General features: G+C 40.3%; 1 protein-coding gene and 1 long non-coding RNA gene across 5 annotated transcripts in view; one reads left to right on the top strand and one right to left on the bottom strand.

Annotated features, from left to right (window-relative positions):
• Positions 1-598: 598 nt before the first annotated feature.
• Positions 599-10,143, bottom strand: LOC131276973 (uncharacterized). The gene is made up of 5 exons (XR_011648625.1): positions 7,893-10,143; positions 6,579-7,019; positions 6,182-6,407; positions 4,327-4,404; positions 599-4,028 (listed from the first exon to the last, which is right to left on the bottom strand). It is a non-coding gene; the product is annotated as an uncharacterized lncRNA (long non-coding RNA).
• PCDH10 (protocadherin 10) overlaps positions 6,353-19,897 on the top strand; it is a 101,112-nt gene continuing 87,567 nt past the window's right edge. For all 4 annotated transcript variants that reach the window (XR_009184161.1, XR_009184136.1, XM_058290463.1 and 1 more), the window contains exons 1-4: positions 6,353-9,813; positions 11,417-11,475; positions 11,982-12,088; positions 19,363-19,668. Coding sequence is in view for 2 of the 4 variants with exons in the window: in XM_058290463.1 (XP_058146446.1) it covers positions 7,183-9,813; positions 11,417-11,475; positions 11,982-12,088; positions 19,363-19,668 (3,103 nt within the window). In the remaining 2 variants the exon portion in view is untranslated. The remainder of the gene's footprint in view (positions 9,814-11,416; positions 11,476-11,981; positions 12,089-19,362; positions 19,669-19,897) is intronic.

The following is a 19,897-nucleotide window of genomic DNA, read 5'->3' as shown; positions in this document are numbered from 1 at the left end:
GAATTAGTTTACAAACCAATACCGCTGGGCCCATGGATCAACGAAAAGTTATCCAAGAATCAATGGAGCAGAGGTGCTTTCCCTTTGGACATGCTCTCTTTATCAGTTTACATTTTCAGCTATTAAAATCTATGATTCTCTGTCAGTCACTTCTATACGATAAAGAAATGTCTGCTTTTAATTTCACTCTGTTGTAAGATGACATATTCAGGCTTTTGTTTTCTGAAAAAACTTCAAAGAAACCTCAAGCATATTTATGAATTTCTCTGTGCCTCCACTCAGTGTGTGTTAGCCAGATTTGGCTAGGGTAAAAGCAGCACTCGTGTCATCCCACAATCTGGTGAACCCCATCTCTGAATTAATATTTTGTTTGTTTGTTTAACTTCCTTTGTAAATCTCACTCAGCTAGACTAGAAGAACATCATGGTGTACTAATATGAGCATCAGAGTACCTGGATTTGAATTTCATTTTACTTTGGATGAGTTAAATTTTAAACAGCCTTAGTGTCTTCATCTAAAATGTTGCAATAGCAATACCTAGAACAACAAGGGAGGACCAAATATTATAACTTAAATAAAAATGCTTAGCACACATAGCTATTTACTATTACTTTATTCCTTCTACATTAAAAAATGAAACGGTGATAAAGCATTTTACAGTTAAACATTGCTAAGCACATTTCAACAAGACATCATGGAAACCAAGGTTCCTATATAAAGAGTTATACTAACAAAGCAGTAAAACTGAGAGAGCTACTTACGTTTGTTTTTGAACTATTGGTTTTACTTCTTATTCTGAATTACTATTGTAATTCTAATTATTTAATGTTATTCTCTTGCTGTGTCTGATAGATCTCCAATAATATTTTGAAACTCTTCAGATTAAGCTCTATGAAGTGAAACTTTAATTATTGCGTTTTTATGAAAGCAAAGGACTTCCCCTTTAAAAAAAACAATTTATACTTGCCAGACAAACAAGAATACTGTGCTGACTTTCTAACATTGTGGAACAAGAAGTAACCCCACTGAGGAAGAACAAGAGACTTTCTAGGTACCTTCTCTCTTACTCATCTAAACTTAATCAGGATTTGCAATTAATTTTTGAAATTGTTCTATATTGACCTCAGTGTTTAAAGCTTCACTTTCTGTCTCTGGGCCCCATCAGTAAAACCCACACATCTCCATGTTAGCAAAGCATCTGGCTTTTTAAATGTGATGTCTTGTAGTTCTTATTTACAATCCTAATCACATCATTGATTTCAGTAATCTTTCAGTAAGAGTGGTTATTAATGCTATCAAAAGGAAGAGCTGGGATTCAACGTGTTTTTATTTTTATTTTTCATAAACCTGGATAATTAAGATTAATCATAATAATGTAACTCTAGAGGCCTCTTGGTGATTGGAAGTTTCCTGTGGCTGAGAATGAAACACAGCAAGGACACTACCTCCGCCAAAATTTCTATACCCCTCTCCAAAAAACTTTTTCAGCCACAAGTGCTTAAATAAAATGGTAGTAGTCACTCTTCTTCGCACAGAGATAACTAGAATTTTGTGTTTTTAAGACTCAAAACACAAGCACCAGACAAAATTTTATCTGATTGATTTCTTATTCCGTAATTTAGGAAAGCTGATAGGATCTGTTTTGTCTATTAAGGGAAAAAAAAGTTTTACTATCAAATCTGAGTCTTTAATATATTAAGGAATAAAAAACTAACATTCTGAAAAAGTAGGGTAAAACAATATGAAGATGTTAAAAGACAGTTTGGAGAAGTCAGACTTTTCAACATCCAAATCCATGGAACAAGAGGGTAAAATGAAGTCATGCATCTTGATTGTAGGATTAAAAAGAGGTCATGATGTAATAAAGATTGTCGCTTTAAACCATATCTCTTTACTTGCATTCTGAAAGGTGGTGTGGAACAAAACATAAATTTTCAGAAGAACTACTTCTCTACTATTGAAAGAGACAACATGGGAAGGAGCTTACAAGTATGTTAGTGTGATCAGTGTTCATCAACCACGAACACCCCTGGGGGGCAACCAGTATCAAAACCCTTATCTATATTTTTTATGAAACATTTAGGTAATCTAATGCTTCTTTAAAAATAAAACAGGTATAAAAACCTGTTGCCTAATTTGAAAATATTCCTGGACTACTTCTTGATTGATATTTCTTATGGAAAGGACAATATTGAAAGAGTATTATTAGAAAATGATATTGTGAGCATTAGGATGTATAATTCATGTGGCCTTCATTTGCTTGGACCATCATAAAAATCCATAAATCATTTTCTAGTTCATGTATTGCTTAAGTGCAATATGTCACTTTGCATTAGAGGGCGGCTTCAGCTCACCAGTGCTTTTAATTCACTGTTCAGAGTTTAACAAAATGTTGGCCCTGTTTGATAACTGCAATGCAAATCTCCACCAATATTTGCCAGTTTAAACAAAATGAGAATACTTTTCTCCTTTGAATACCAAGATAATGGTGCTTGATGGAATAGCTAGTATTCTCAATTCCAAAAACAGGAATTGGTTCTTTCTGTTAGATTCTAAGCATTAGAAAACAATATCTAAAATGTTATCTGAAGGCTTGTAATGATAAAAATATTTTCCTTTACTAGATAAATGAACAAAAATTAATACAGAACCTGTGGCACTGGCTCCAAAAACGATGCCTTCCCATCTCTAATTTAGGTTTACACCACTACAAATAAACCTATTTCATTTTTAACCATAAGAGGTGCAATGCACTCCAGGTCCTTTGCTCTCAGTGCTGTGCTTCCTGGGATTAGCAAATCTCATCTCGAGCACCAGGAACCATCTAACTCAATGCTGGGGAAACCTGGCATTTCAAAAGCTTTTACTGACAATTTTTCTTTTTCCATTTCTTAAAACAAAACAAACATAATACATTTTTCAAAGCTCTACGCACACTGCAATAAGTCATTTTAAATAACTGCAAACACTCATTTATTCAAACGCCGGTTAACAAACTTTTGCTCTGTAGCAAAAGGTATGAAAGAAAGCAACCTCAAGACCTAATCTCAAAGTGCATAACTATGTATAGAAAGCAGGCAATTGTGGGTTTCATAGCGGTCCCTCCCCAGTTCCCGCCGCACTTACAAAGTCCAATCACATAGTCGAAAGTGCATCTTCACCCTCAGATACCAACCAGGGCTTTTATGAATATTGATTTTTATAAGCCTCTCCAAATGATAAAAAATGTTTCTTGGCTGTTTTAGGAAACGGCTTGTTTTGGTCTAGGTGGTAGGTGCTCTTAGTTAAGGAAGGAGGTGTTCCTGGCGATGGCGGAGGCTCCTAATGGGCGTTTGGGTTTGCTTTTCCCTTCAGCCTCCGGTAATGGAAAGTGGAATGGCACAGTATTCCTCGATCTTCCGCATTTTAGAGGTCGTCAATTCCTTGGTGAAGGCTGTCATTTATATAATCAGGACCTCACTACATTCTGGGGGCCACGGGAGGGAGGGTAAAAAGAAAAAGAGGCAAAGTCTGAACGCCACCGCAGTGAGAAAGTAAACTGGTGACGCTTAAGAAACGTATTTAAAAGGCAAATTTAAAGTGCTGTTTTGTTTTGTAAGACACCGGGTGGGGCTGTTTGAATGGCTCCACGGTATGGAGGCAGAAAAGGCTGTTAATGCCAATACCTAAACACTGGCTCCAAACAAAATGAGCTTGCAAATGCCTTGGCTAAACAGCCTAGCCGCAGGCGGGCGGACAGGGCTCGGGTCTATTCTCCCCCGAAGTCCAGTTCTCAGTCTGCTAGTCCCAGGCTGGCGCCGCGGAGACTTGAAGTCAGAGAGGAGAGACCTCTAGAGGGCTCGGTCCGGCGTCACTGGCGCAGATACCGGTCTCTGTGACCCAAAAAATTCCGCAGAGCCCCCAACAGGCGAGCACTGCCGTGCGAGGACTCCAAAGCAAAATCGCTAAGCTTGCGCTGTGCTGCTTTAGCCGCTAGGAGACGCCTGTAACCCACGTTTGTGGAGAGAGTCTCCATTGAACCATGTCTACTGAAAAAGGAAAGAAGGAAAAAAAAAAAACGCACCTCAAGTGTTACAGTGGATACGGTGATTATTTACAGGCATATTTGGCCATAGCTCCACGTTCTCATCTCCACCTCCAGAAGCTCTCTCCGCTTTCAGAGAACGCTCAAACTTCATCTATATTACATCCTCCTACCCAAACAATTTCTGTATCTGCATTGTCATTCAGCCGCATGTGTCTCTCACAGGCAAACAGGCGCGCACACGCGCTCACACACGCACACAAGTGTTTCCATGCGTACAAATGAACATATTGGAAAATTACCGCCATTTAAACAAATGCTCCAGGATTCTGATGAATCAGCTTGAAGAGCTCAAAACATTTCATTTCAATCCTGCATATCTAAGAAAAAGAAAGGGGGAGGGGCGGGAAGTACAGATGCAATGCTGTATTAATATTCAGATACACTATAATCTGCTTTTCATTGATCCACAGGTCCTTTTATAAACTGCCTTTCCATTCTCAGCCGCAGACGTGAAACTGAAATCATTTAAACTGCAGTGGTTTTCGCTTGGCTTTGGCAAGCCGTCAATTTACTGCAGCTGGAAATGGATTAGCCATTTTTGCTGGCATCCTTTCCTTCTAACCACTCAAAGGGAGGACCGATCTCATGAAAGAGTCAAAAGGGGTACCAGGGCAGAACATAACGCCGTAGCGGAACTCACGGTGACATGCCTCAGTCTACAATCACGCCCATGGACCCTTGTCTTCCTTAATTTCCTGCTAGGTGGGAATGGTAATGTACCTCTGGGATGAATGAAGTACACTCCTTTTCTTGCACATTGCGCCGGTGTTACTCTTAGGTCCTTCGTAACCAGGAAGCCTCAAGGGACCTTCCTATACTGTGTAGTAACAAGAACACTGAACAGGTGCTGCTTTAATAAATAAACTTACTCCTTGAGGACAGCCTACTAATTAATATAAAAACATAGTATCTTTTCTTGGAGAACTAAATTCAATCCACTCTTTAGCACTGAAGAGTTGGGTGCTTTAACTTCACAAGAATTGGGTGCGTACTTGCGCTGCGTTGCCCCTGTGTCTCCAGACCTCGAAAGCAGACACTTAAGGCTCTCCAAATGCAACGTTCGGGACCCAAAGGAGCTCTGTTGGCATTTACATAGAACTGTGTTCGGGGCCAGGAAGGATGGATGCGAGCAGCGTGGAAGTGCCAGCGCGTTCACAGAAACCCGCAGCCGCGCACACTCCGGCCCAGCGTCCCTGCCCGTGGCCGCTGCTGCCCTGATACCCTGGTCCAGGGAGTCTGACCCTAGACTGGCAGGAATCGGTGCCCCCGTTTAGGTTGGGAGGGGGCGCATCTCCGATTGTCGGAAAAAGCAAAAATTAGCTTGGCCGCACAGTTGCCTAGGAGCATTTGGCGCGCAAGTTTCAGGGATACCGGATATCAGAGGCAATTTACAGCTCCTGGCGTTGCAGGGTGCCCGGTGCTCACGAGCCAAGTCCTAGGTTGGCGGGCTCGAAGCAGAAGCTGGAAGGAAACTCCTCATTTATAAAACGCTCACAGCTCGAAGCCAGGTCCCCAAGGGAGTTAATCTATTTGGTAAAAATTTCGTGGATATACATTTAGAGAGGGAAGAGACACGTCTAACGCATTAAGTCCGGAAGAGCTGCCAGTACACACCGCTTGGCGTGAATCCCTGGGCTTTTCAGAACCCTCCTCCGCCTCCGCCTCCCCCCGCTCCAACTGCGCTCTCCTTTCCAGCACAGCCCTTTCGACCCTCACGCTGAGTTTGACACAAGCCATATTACACCCTTTAAACAATGATCTGCAATTTCAGCCAGGTACCCTTTATTATGTAAGCCCGGGCAATTAGTAGCCCCTCCGCAACTTTCCTCCCCTCGCGGCTATTTATTTCCACCGTCCGGAGCAGGGAAAATACCTTCAAGGAAAAAGAACGTTAGCATCATTGGAAACCCCGCTCCTAGGAGAGGATACCGCTGTTGTTGCTATTATGTTTTCGCATTTGCTGATGCAAACAGGGGAACCTCTCTATTCCCTCCCCATTACCTGAGCCTGGGGACTGGGAACTTTCCGCAGCAGAGTCCCCAGCCAGCGCCTCGGGACCTGCGGGGATGTTCTCGCTCTCACACTCACACTCACCTTCGCCGCCCGGCGCCGGCTAGGCCCCGCCCCGCCCGGCTGCCTGGTGACGCATCTGCTTGACGGCCAGAGCGGCCAATCAGCGGCGGACCGGTAGGAGGTGCTCATCGGCGATTGGTTGGCAGAATGAGGGCGCTGCGCAAAAACAGAGAAGCCGAGCGCTAGGAGCTCAGAACTGCCAGCCGAGAATCCTTGGCTCTGAGGCTGAGGCAGGAGGAGGGAAGAACTGTAAGAGAGAGAGAGACAGGTTAGAGGGAAGGAGGCTTGGGAAGGAAACAGCAGAAAAGAAACTGCTCATCACACTCAAAGGGAGGCAAATGACGGAGGAGATGAGGACGCAGGGAGACAAGACTATGAAAGCCAAAAATTACAAATAGAAAGAAAGAGGAGAGCATACCAAGAAGAAGAACATCCATCCGGAGATATGAAGAGAATGAAAGTTTTATGCTGCAGAGCCGTTCTATGCTTTTCCGGCACAAAATTCTCTCGCTCTTTTTAAGCCCCTTTTCATTTGCCGTTGACATTAAGAGGCATGTTCAGCGCTGCCAGCAGCATCTCCTCTTCCTTCTCCTCTTCATCTTCCTCCTCCTCCTGTTCCTTCTCCTCCCTTTCCTCCCGTCAGCAAGAAGACAAACCGAGGACAGTCTTGAAATATCGAAATTTCCTCCTTGGGATTTGCCAGCGCCGCGTTGCGCCAAGATTGTCGGAATAAAGGACGCTGACTATTGTATTATCATTATTTTATTAATGGTCAGTGGGAAGATTACAGATGAGGAAAAGGGACGTCTGTCACCCTTCCTGCACTAAGACTGAAAAATGAGGCTGGACTGGGGAAGCCCTAAAATGAAGCAAAAGGAAAAAAAAATTTAATGACATAAGGCCACAGGAGCTCCCTTGTAGAGTACTTTAATTTGTATTTTTTACATTTGTTTTCCGTGGTGGTGGGGGAGGTGACTGGGTGGCTGACTGGCTGCGGGAAGCTGCTTCCTTTCCCTTTGGAGATGATTGTGCTATTATTCTTTGCCTTGCTCTGGATGGTGGAGGGAGTCTTTTCCCAGCTTCACTACACGGTACAGGAGGAGCAGGAACATGGCACTTTCGTGGGGAATATTGCTGAAGATCTGGGCTTGGACATTACAAAACTTTCGGCTCGCAGGTTTCAGACAGTGCCCAACTCGCGGACCCCTTATTTGGACCTCAACCTGGAGACCGGGGTGCTGTATGTGAACGAGAAGATAGACCGGGAGCAAATCTGCAAACAGAGCCCCTCCTGCGTCCTGCACCTGGAGGTCTTCCTGGAGAACCCCCTGGAGCTGTTCCGGGTGGAGATCGAAGTCCTGGACATCAATGACAACCCTCCCTCCTTCCCGGAGCCTGATCTGACTGTGGAGATCTCAGAGAGCGCCACGCCGGGTACCCGCTTCCCCTTGGAGAGCGCATTCGACCCAGACGTGGGCACCAACTCCTTGCGTGACTACGAGATCACCCCCAACAGCTACTTCTCCCTGGACGTGCAGACCCAGGGGGATGGCAACCGATTTGCAGAGCTGGTGCTGGAGAAACCGCTGGACCGAGAACAGCAAGCGGTGCACCGCTACGTGCTGACCGCGGTGGACGGGGGAGGAGGGGGAGGAGGAGGAGATGGAGGGGGAGGCGGCGTGGGAGGGGGCCTACCCCCCCAGCAGCAGCGCACCGGCACGGCCCTACTCACCATCCGAGTGCTGGACTCCAACGACAACGTGCCTGCCTTCGACCAACCCGTCTACACTGTGTCCCTACCAGAGAACTCGCCCCCAGGCACGCTCGTGATCCAGCTCAACGCCACGGACCCTGACGAGGGCCAAAACGGCGAGGTCGTGTACTCCTTCAGCAGCCACATCTCGCCCCGGGCGCGCGAACTCTTCGGATTGTCCCCACGCACTGGCCGGCTGGAGGTGAGCGGCGAGCTGGACTATGAAGAGAGCCCAGTGTACCAGGTGTACGTGCAAGCCAAGGATCTGGGTCCCAACGCGGTGCCGGCGCACTGTAAGGTGCTGGTGCGAGTCCTGGATGCTAACGACAACGCACCGGAGATCAGCTTCAGTACAGTGAAGGAGGCGGTGAGCGAGGGCGCGGCGCCAGGCACAGTGGTAGCCCTTTTCAGCGTCACCGACCGTGACTCAGAGGAGAATGGGCAGGTGCAATGCGAGCTCCTGGGGGACGTGCCATTCCGCCTCAAGTCTTCCTTCAAGAACTATTACACCATCGTGACCGAGGCCCCCCTAGACCGAGAGGCAGGGGACTCCTACACTCTGACAGTGGTGGCCCGGGACCAAGGCGAGCCGGCACTCTCCACCAGTAAGTCGATCCAGGTGCAAGTGTCTGATGTGAATGACAATGCGCCGCGCTTCAGCCAGCCGGTCTACGATGTGTATGTGACCGAGAACAACGTGCCGGGCGCCTACATTTACGCTGTGAGCGCCACCGACCGCGATGAGGGCGCCAACGCCCAGCTAGCCTACTCCATCCTCGAGTGCCAGATCCAGGGCATGAGCGTCTTCACCTATGTGTCCATCAACTCTGAGAACGGTTACTTGTACGCTCTACGCTCCTTTGACTACGAGCAACTCAAGGACTTCAGCTTTCAGGTGGAAGCCCGGGACGCCGGCAGCCCCCAGGCGCTGGCGGGCAATGCCACAGTCAACATCCTTATCGTGGATCAGAACGACAACGCCCCTGCCATCGTGGCACCGCTTCCGGGGCGCAACGGGACTCCAGCGCGCGAGGTGCTGCCCCGCTCGGCGGAGCCCGGTTACTTGCTCACCCGCGTGGCCGCGGTGGACGCTGACGACGGTGAGAACGCCCGGCTCACCTATAGCATCGTGCGGGGCAATGAAATGAACCTCTTCCGCATGGACTGGCGTACCGGGGAGCTCCGCACAGCGCGCCGGGTGCCGGCCAAGCGCGACCCCCAGCGGCCTTACGAGCTGGTGATTGAGGTGCGCGACCACGGGCAGCCGCCCCTCTCCTCCACCGCCACCCTGGTGGTGCAGCTGGTGGATGGAGCCGTGGAACCTCAGGGTGGGAGCGGGGGCGGAGGTGGGGGATCAGGGGAACATCAGCGCCCCGGCCGCTCAGGCGGCGGGGAAACTTCGCTGGATCTCACCCTCATCCTCATCATCGCGCTAGGCTCCGTGTCCTTCATCTTCCTGCTGGCCATGATTGTGCTGGCCGTGCGCTGCCAAAAGGAGAAGAAGCTCAACATTTACACTTGCCTGGCCAGCGATTGCTGCCTCTGCTGCTGCTGCTGCGGCAGTGGGGCCTCGACCTGCTGCGGCCGCCAAGCCCGGGGGCGCAAGAAGAAACTCAGCAAGTCAGACATCATGCTGGTGCAGAGCTCAAACGTTCCCAGTAACCCTGCCCAGGTGCCCGTGGAAGAGTCTGGGGGCTTTGGGTCCCACCACCACAACCAGAATTACTGCTACCAGGTCTGCCTGACCCCAGAGTCCGCCAAGACCGACCTGATGTTTCTTAAGCCCTGCAGCCCTTCGCGGAGTACGGACACTGAGCACAACCCCTGCGGGGCCATCGTCACTGGCTACACCGACCAGCAACCCGACATCATCTCCAACGGAAGCATTTTGTCCAACGAGGTAAGGCTGAAGCGAAAGGACCACCATCTCTCATCTCCTCCATCCGAAAGCCTTCTCTAGCCCGGCCCTTGTATCACTGGTGCACTGTGTATTTATTTTTAGGAGACTAGTTTATTTGTATCGTTTCGTTGGCTGGGCTGGCGAGGGGGGGGGGGGGGGGGGGTGGGTACCCTCTTGCACTTCGTGTGTAACCTAACCTTCGTGTCGTCCCTGCTCCTCTGCGCTCCACCCCTCCACTTATATTTTCATTCCTTCCACTTGGCGCTTTGCCACCTCGGAGCTCCTTCCTTCCCTCTCTCCTCCTTACTTGAAAATCCTCACCCTCTCTCTGTCCTTTCCCTTCTCAGAAACCTTGGGATAAAGTGGGGAGTGCGCGGAGGGAGGGAGAGTGCGGAGGAGGGACTTTCTAGCGCTGGCAAAGGTCATTTTCTGTCCCAGGAGTTAATAAAGTTCATTCTATTTTACTTTGTTTATCGATGCTTTCAGTCGCGTGTAAAAGTAAGCTATAGATTATTTAACTTTGCGCAGTTGTCTAAACTCTCCTGCATGTTTTAGTGAATAAGTTATCAGATCCTTGTCCTTTGAACTCGGGTTGCAGAAAAAGCCTTCAATTCTTCTCCGGACAGCATTTACAGACACTCTTGAAGCCGAACGCCCACACAGTGTGAATTTGAATGAAGTTGTTTTGGCACAAATCCCTGTAAGAGTAAACCAACTAAAGGCTTAAACAGTTATTGTCTTAAATATATCTTTTAGCTAACGATCACCTTCTTGACACTGTTTTATTTTTTCTAAATCACTGCTGTTGGCTTTCTTCATCAAAGAATTTGGCTTGTAAATTTCTATTTATTTTTTAAAAGATGGAGAAGTGCAACATTGGAGGAGGGGTGGGGAGAAAGAACAGAGTCGATTTATGTAAAAGAAAGGTTGAACCTGGAAAGGTGTGTGGGTGGTGGTGGAGGTGGGGAGGAGACTGCACAAGGCTTTTGTAGGGGAAAAAGAGTTGGGGGAGAGTTATGAACTCTTTTCTTGACAGGTTATTTTATTTATTGAAGTCTTAGACATTATTGATTGCTTTTCATGAATAATTGTACAGCTCACTTGTATCTTAAGCACATTTTGAAAATAAACAACAAAATAATTCCATGAACTATCCAAACTTTTTGCTTATTGAGCGTGCTGTTTTTTCTTGTGTCAACCAGTATGCACTTAAACACGTTTTTAGGCCACTGAAAGAGACTGCAGAGTATAACTAGGTAGACTGTGTTAGAGTCAATAATTTATGAGCACTAGCTATGAGGTCATTTACATTCCCCCTTAAAAACACACACACACACTTAAAGTTGGACTTTTATTTGTGTAATTTAAAGTTTGGTTTTTTTTCCCTTTACAACTAACTGAAATACAGATTCTAGTTTCTTTATTGATGTCTGCATTTTCACCGCCCTTAGCCAGCAACCATTAAGTTACTTAGGAGAGCTTAGAAATTCATAAAAACATACACAACTGCTTAAACTAGAAATAGTACTTATTCTCAAAAGCAGACTATTATTCAAACTCTTAGCATTCAAATACTCTTGATTTATCTATTTTTTTTCCCTAGACTAAACACCAGCGAGCAGAGCTCAGCTATCTAGTTGACAGACCTCGTCGAGTTAACAGGTATGGACTCTTTTATTTCTCCCTAGGTGACATATGGATATTTAACTACCTTGTAAAGTAGGAAGTAGGTATATTTTTAGATATTAAAATATAAAATTCATAAAGTAGTTCTGACTACAAGACATAATACTGGTTATATTTCCTAGACAATACATTAAAAAAATGGGTTCACTCATATACAAATTAGTAAATATATTTGAATATTTTGTTCTTACACTGCTTCCAATAGTGTTACTGTTCTGGATGTATATTTACATCTATGTTTAATGAAAATCATATAAACCAATTATTACCTCCAATCACAGAATAATGTGCCTTAAGGGCTCAAACAGACTGCTAATGCTCCCCATTTTAAAAGTCATGCTTTGGTTATTAAAACTAGCTCAATGCACTAACAAAGCTGAGAGATCTATAAGACTGCAGAACCATCTGTGACCATGTGGTGGCAGAAGAATGTTTTTCTTTTCACCTTTTAAAATTCTAATATTCACATTTTGTACTTCTAGTTCTGCATTCCAGGAAGCTGACATAGTAAGTTCTAAGGACAGTGGTCATGGAGACAGTGAACAGGGAGATAGTGATCATGATGCCACCAATCGCGGCCAGTCAGCTGGTAAGTGTATTGACAGGGCAATGAAATGCTGACTTTTGTAGTTAAATATATATATATATTATATATATATAATATATATATATGATGACGATGATGTCCAGGTAATTTTCTGTAAAGTTTCTGTAAAGTAGCTCTTGGAAGGATGGCAGTATCCAATGTTGATAATTGTGTGCTAAAAGGGGATTAAAATTTTAATTGTCCTTCTTTGGAGAATTAAAGTTAGAAATTCATTGTGGAATATGGTAGAATATGAAATATTTCTTCCTTCTGTAATATTATTATTTAATGTACGTATATTGCATACAAAGAGCCATAAAGCTTTCATGTGGTTTTTTCATAGTCACTAATCAATTCAGGTACTATTATCCTGGTTTGTAGATGAGGTAACTGAGATGAATGGAACTGATTGACCTGTACAAGGTCACAAGAGAATAAATGGATGATTGGGGACTAGGATTCAAATCACTTGCTTTCCAGAGCAATGCATTTTGCATTCCATCAAGTATTGCACAGAATGAGAGAAGGGGTGTTGATTAAAAGTCATGAATAGGTTGAAAACAGTGCTTCTAATGTTGGGTCCTTGGGCTTCATTGCAGAAGGAAATATGTGATAATGTGTATTTTCTGAAAGGTCCTCAGTTTCCTCATGTTTTCAACAGGGTCCATGACCTGCCAAAAGTTGAATTCTGTATTTGTATGTGTGCTTAATGATATTTACAGATAGTAGATGCAATATGACATGTATTTTCTTATTTTATTCATCTTTTAAACTTATTTTATTTTACTTAACTTTGACCTTTAAGTTTTATAGGTTCCTTGTAACTAGTACTAAAAAAAATCACATAAAAGGAGTAAAACGTGGGTTCTTTTTTTGTTTTTTTTTTTCTTTTTCATTTTCAAATTAGTTTGTGTTCTGTGAAGGAAATGGAATGACAAGTCAGCTATTTTAACTTCTAAAAGTATCCATCATTAGATTGTATCTGACTTTAATTTCCTTGCTTGAGATTCAACCTTTATTTTGGTTAGTGACATAATCATAGATTGCCAGGGCCCTCACTTTCAAGGTACGGTTGCTGCTCAGGAGTACCCATTCCTTAACATAATTGGTGGACCACTGATCGGTGCTAAGACAGAGTGTCAAAGGGCAGTGTACACCCCTTGGTCGCCTGGCAGCAGTTTTTGCTTCAAGCTTCTCACTTGGCTAATGTGTACTGGGTCTATGTCTGCCCTCAGCCTTGGGAAATCCAGGCAGGAGGAAGGGGGAAAGGGCTGCTCAAGGGTCTCTTTATATTGCTGCAAGTCATTAATATGCAGACCTGATGAGACTTGAGAACTGCCAAGAATCCCCGGAGGTCCCTGCCCCTTGCGGGCCTTCACGCTAAGTGAACAGAGCATCTATTTAGTGTATGGGAACCTGACAACAAACCAGATCTTGCCAGAAGTTTATATTTGAGTACAAAGTCTCTTTCATTTATGGCCTATATATGGCATATGATTTATTGTTATCTTTAAAAAGCTATACATTTAGAATTCCTCATTCCTATTCTTTTTCTCAGAGTTTTGAATTTAGCAGTCGGCCTTGGGATTAAAAAAAAAAGTTTAATATAAAAAATAATGTATCTGTTGCATATTTCCTTAGATGCATTTTATTCCTTGCCACGGTCCCCTTTGTTTTTCTGTAGCATTCCAATCTCAATGAACATTTCACTTAGTTTAGTCCCTCAGTTATAACGAGCCATAGTAACCTAACCAAAGAAAGAAATGAATAAACATCTGCAAAAGGGGCTAAATTTGAAAGATAGATGGGAATATATTCTTATCAGTGCAACTTCCTAGTAGCTGTTTTCTTTTACAAGCAGGCAGAGTTACCATCCTAGTAATATTTCTTTCAAATTATTTGAGAAGTCAGAGCATTTAGAAGAATATTAAAATGCATAAGAGGTGTTCTTCTAGAAAACCTTTTCTTAAAGCAAGGCACATTTTATTTTTATATATCAAAATGGCAAATCTTTCTTATCTTTAAATTCTTAAAATATCAAAGTATTACAGAATTACCAATCCTTTATGTATTTCATTAGCAGTTACAGAGCAGCCACAACATACTGGGCACAATAAGAGTTCTTTTAAGAATGAATAACACACTTATATTAAGGAGTAATTGCACCTTTGTGTGTTGAACTGCAATCAGATTTAATATGTCTAATTTTATCATAAAATTATTTTAAAGTGCTTTCTTTTTAAGTACAAAAACCTTAAATGCAGAGAATTAAAATGTATTTAATGACTTCTTCAGTCCATACTGATGTTATATATTCTAAACCTCACACTAAGTAGTTAGAATATTTCCAAAAAGTCAAGTCCATTTCATATAAATATGTACAACTTCTGTTTTATTTCTTTATAAGGTCAGGTAGTAATTATCTTCCAAATCTACAAAATTAACGAAATATTGTTCTTAGCACATCTTATTCTCTTTTAGGATAGAAAAACAAATTTCATGATAATTATGAGGTTTCTTTCAGTTAGGTTTTAGGGAAAAATATTTTCAAAGGAAAAATACTGGAAAGATATAGATACAGATTTTGAATGTTCTCTTTCAGTTTATACCTCCTTCCATATTACATAATATATGCTATTCAGTTTAGTGCTTTGTCTATTTAAGCTTAATTTTTTTTTTTTTGTTCCCACTTGTATTTTCTTGGTCAAGATTACTTGTATTTGTTTATTAGATATGCCATCTCTTTATTCTATGAATAGTTTTCTCTTTTCTTTCTTTCCTTTTTTCCCCCTTCTTGTTTTCTTTTTTCCTAAACCATTTGCAGTTAACAATCTTGTTCATAGAAGAGCTTTAAACACTGAGGCAGCTGCAGAGAGAGTCACATAAGCTTTTCTAGCTTTCCACTGCACCTGGCTCCATGTGTGAAATTCTTCAGCTTGAGCACTCCTCTGTGGCACTTTCTTTCTATAACACTGTCAAGGTGTTTCCGTTTCTATCAGCATACTATTAATGATATACTGGTTAGATATGGCAGAAGTCCAATGAGATTGGTAAATATATGCATAAGTCATTACAAGATGAAAAACTGCTTAAAAGACCAAGAAAATCAAAGTAGACTTTAAAGAAAAATAATTCCAATTTTGTTTATTTTGCTGTTGTTCAAAATTTGAAAACCATTCTACTGTAGTAACAGGTTATTTTTTTTTTAACTTAGAATACTGATAAGGCATTGCTAGCTGTATATTCTTAAGCATGGTATTATTTTTGGGTATTATGATATTTATACATCATACATGGTTAAAATTTGGCTATAAATTAAGTAATAAACTGAAATGAATTGCCTATATTATCAAACTAGTAAATAAAATATATCATGGAATGTATTCAGGGATTGAACTATTACAATACATATAAGAAAATTCCTGGTTCATTATAAAATGCAAGTCTCCTAACTTCTATAAGAATTTAGATGTTGGCAAATTAGCTTCTAGGTTTATGAATAGAGTAACAGGAGTGCTTGAAAAACTTCAGATTTCTGGTGAATTTCTGAAATACAGTTTTATAATGTGAGGAGATATATAATTAGAAAAAAATATAAAACAAAATACTTAGAGAAAATAGAGAAAAATACAAGTATTTTGAAAGATGACAGGACAAAAATTTTGATGTGTATGTTTCAGTCTTTTCAGAGTGAATGATGCTAGTTTTCTGGCCCTCAAATTCTATTTTCCTTTTTGACTTATAATTATTATCTCATAGTGGTCCAGTGTTAAGTAATTAAAATAAACACTGGAAATTTCCTTTGAAAATGGTAAGTGATGGTTTCTTTTTAAGTTTATTTATCATCTTTGGGAAGAAAGAAGCATTTTTATAAGGTTGTGCTGCATAAGGAAAAATGGACACATAATTTCATACTATATTCTTCAAAAATGGCACAAATCAAATAAAATTCTAATTTTTTGGAAACAACAATTTATCAGTCATAATATCAATTTTCTCTGCTTATAAAGGACAAGTTACTTGCTGGTTGAAAATATGTATTTTAAAATTTGTCTAAATATTTCTTTGCGTAGTCAGTCTATCACATCAGCTGTCATGTCTTACAGGAAAGATTATTTCTGAGAAGTGGAAAAATAAATAACTAGGAAAAGAGATTACTAGAAAAATATATATGCTGAAACATATCCTAGAAATTACCAAAATTTCAGAAATGATGTCTAGCCTTTGTTTTTCTGCTATATAAATCTCATAGATTCTAAAGTATGAATATTTGAATGAATGAAAAAAATTTCAACTTAAACTTAATTTTTCTTGAGCCTTCAATTTGAGCCATTAAAAATTCTAGTAGCAACATGAAAATGTACATTTTTTTATGTCTCATATACTGAAATACCTGGCATTTCTGGTTATCATGTAATCATGTATCACCACAAAATATATATTTCCACTTATGTGAATATATTTCCACTTATTTGGTAGGTAAAATAATATATTTAGTTAAGTTAGTGATAAATTACAAAAGATAAAACATTGTTATCATATAATGGCTCCCAGAACCAAGGACAGGTAATGGGATAAATTTATTTTATTTTCAAAATATGTATGTAAAAGACAGGCAAAATTTTTTAAAATCCGTTTTTAATAATTTTTCTGTTGCTTATTAGACATCTATTGGTTTCCTATTTATACTATTTGCTTTTTTATATTCTTTGATATATCTGATATTTTCCTCATGAAAAATAGACATACTTTTTATTGAGAAAACTGGTGAAACATATTCAAACACAATTTCAGCCACCTTTTCATTCTATTTATATAAAAATATATATTATTACTATAGGATTTACACTTTAAGTAAATTTAAGAACATTTTTTACAAGTTTTTAAAAATTTCTGTCAAGTGACACTATTCTCCCAGTAAAGAATCTTTATATTTCTCCCTTTTCTTGGTATACAAATGATATATTTTTCCAATACAGATTCTCAGCTCACATGAGCTTTGTTATATTATTTAAGGGGATTTTTAACTACCTTCTAATAATTGAGTGGCAGAAAATCATACACTTACAAGAAAAGAAAATGGGCATAATTGCGTACAAACTATCCATAAAAATAAATTCTCCTAAAATTACCCTCTAACAAAATTTAAAAAAATCTCAATATTAATGTTGAACTACAAGTTTATTAAACTTTTTTATGAAATTACTATATTCAAAATTAGAAGGATACTTGGGCATAGGTGCTGAAAATGATGTGAAAGATTGGGTATGGTTTTATGTGATATATTAAAAGTTATATCAGTCGTTCAGGTAAAGATAAATTTTGTTAGTTCCAAATTTTGCATCCATGTCCATCTTTAGGAAGAATTAATAAAACAATTCTATCTTAATACTTGGATGCAATTCTATCAACTCTTCAAATTTAAGGTAACTTAAATTTAGTTTTAAAAATAAATTATTTTTCATGATTTTAACAGTAAAGGTATTTTCATCTATTAAAAGAGCCATCCCCCATCACTCGAAATAACTTTTATATAACATTATGTCAAAATGCAAATCTCTCTCTGTTTCTATAACATCTTCCTATCTAGTAAGTAAGTATCTATCAGGTTTACTTAATTCAGCTTTAGATCGCGGTTTACATTCCTCAACAGTTCACTGATCAGTAATTTATTTCCAGGTTTGTTCATGACAATTATCAGTGGAATGCTATAATCAAAGTCAGACTTGGATTACACATAGTTTAATTTAAGGTAAAATGTCATTATAAAGAGAGATTAATATATGATAAGAAACTTATTATTTTCTTTAAAAATAATTTACCTAATTAACTGTTCTTAACTCCAAAATATTGTGAATAATATCGAGTGTTCATAATTATGAAATAGTACTTTCTTCATTTTATATATGCAGAGATTGATAAATAGATAGGTAGGTAGATAGATAAATAGATGATAGAGATAAACACATGCACATAAATCTGTGTATAATAGAATACTTAGGAATTTTTAAAAAATTCTCAAGAGCTTAACTCATTCATGATATTTATAGAATAAACAATCAAATATGCTCATTAAATAAATTTTACTCTGTTAAAAAAATTCCCTAGGTTTACCAGACTAGCCATGCATTTGAAAGTTTCTTCTGTGTAGACAAATCATACTTTGGTTATTTCAAATGACTTGTTCTAAAACGTATTCAATAAATGTGTTACTATGTTTTGAAAAATAATAAAATGCTATTTCTGCTTTTGTGTTTTGTTTATAGTACTAAATATAAAAACCAATATCTGTATTTTATAATGCTAAAAATTAAGCTTTCTTTAAGACATTGAATGAGTTTGCTTGAGTCATAACCAGATAATATTTAGTATTCTTGTCAATCTAAGGAAGACAATGGAATTTGAGGTTGTCATTTCAATTCTTGGTATTAGAGGATGTGTTAAGCTAACAGTTCTGTGTTGACCAGGACAAGTGTTTTCCAATATAGAACAAGTAATAAGGTATTTGTCAATAGTATCTGCAGCTGACTCATGCTGTGCTTGGCTACCTTGGTTTCACTAATCACAGTCATTTGTTCTGAGTTTGTCTAAGATGGTAAATGATAAGTGGTTTGTAGTAATGTGAACTACCAGAGTATCATTGAGAAATTCCTTTTAGGAAGTCATTTCCTAGGTACATGTGAAAGCCTGCTCTTCTCTATGCATGGGATCTTGTTTCATTCTTGCTATTTACCTGTTTATCTATATGTATGTCATATTTCTGCTGTTTTACTTTCTGTTTCATGTTCAGATTTCATAATCTAAATATCATTTCTAGTGCTTGGCATATTTCTTTTATTTTTGTCTCTGTGAAAGAAAATGTCAGTAGACTTATTGTTATGGATTATGGAAGGTCTTACACTCGGTCATTTCTCTGTTACAAACTTCAGAAGAGACTGTGAAAATATTCATTCTTCTTCTACTCACCCCGTCTTAGCTATTTGAATGATTTACTTCTAACATTTCTTTTCAAAACCTTGAGTAGTTTAGAAATACCTATTTGAGAGGTCAGTTTGCCCGAAGAATCTTACTCTTTACATTTGCAGGTCGTTTTCTCTTTTTAAAGTGACGCATGAAATGATATAAAGAGACTGTTGGTTTCTGTCAGGTTAAGGCAAGAAAGATTTGTTAAGACACCTTCAACCATCCCTCTTTAAGTTATTCATAATCTTTCATCCCTAACGTAGTTGGTCATATGGCTGAAGCCTACATCAGTAGTTTCTTTCTTCTGCCTATAGGTATGGATCTCTTCTCCAACTGTACTGAGGAATGTAAAGCATTGGGCCACTCAGATCGGTGCTGGATGCCTTCTTTTGTCCCTTCTGATGGACGTCAGGCTGCTGATTACCGCAGCAATCTGCATGTTCCCGGCATGGACTCTGTTCCAGACACTGAAGTGTTTGAAACTCCAGAAGCCCAGCCTGGGGCAGAGCGGTCCTTCTCCACCTTTGGCAAAGAGAAGGCCCTTCATAGTACCCTGGAGAGGAAGGAGCTGGATGGACTGCTGTCTAATACACGAGCGCCTTACAAACCACCATATTTGAGTAAGTATTACACAAAAGGCTGTATAAAAGTATTCTCTTTGAGGAAATGACATTCAGCGCTCAATTCTTAGCAAAACCCTAGTTCAGGGTGTTTTCAGAAACAATGGATATACTGACTCTTGAATTCAGACAGCACTTAAAACATACTTAGCAGGAGACAGATTTGTGGTGTTAGGACATTACTGTTAACAAAAATGAAAACATGACTTTTGCTTTTGTTGAAGAAAAC

The sequence above is a fragment of the Dasypus novemcinctus genome, chromosome 1 (assembly GCF_030445035.2).
Source record: "Dasypus novemcinctus isolate mDasNov1 chromosome 1, mDasNov1.1.hap2, whole genome shotgun sequence".
In the NCBI taxonomy this organism is placed as follows: Eukaryota; Metazoa; Chordata; class Mammalia; order Cingulata; family Dasypodidae; genus Dasypus; species Dasypus novemcinctus.
The sequence above is the reverse complement of the archived record's forward strand: the minus strand, read 5'-3'. Positions and strand labels throughout refer to the sequence as shown.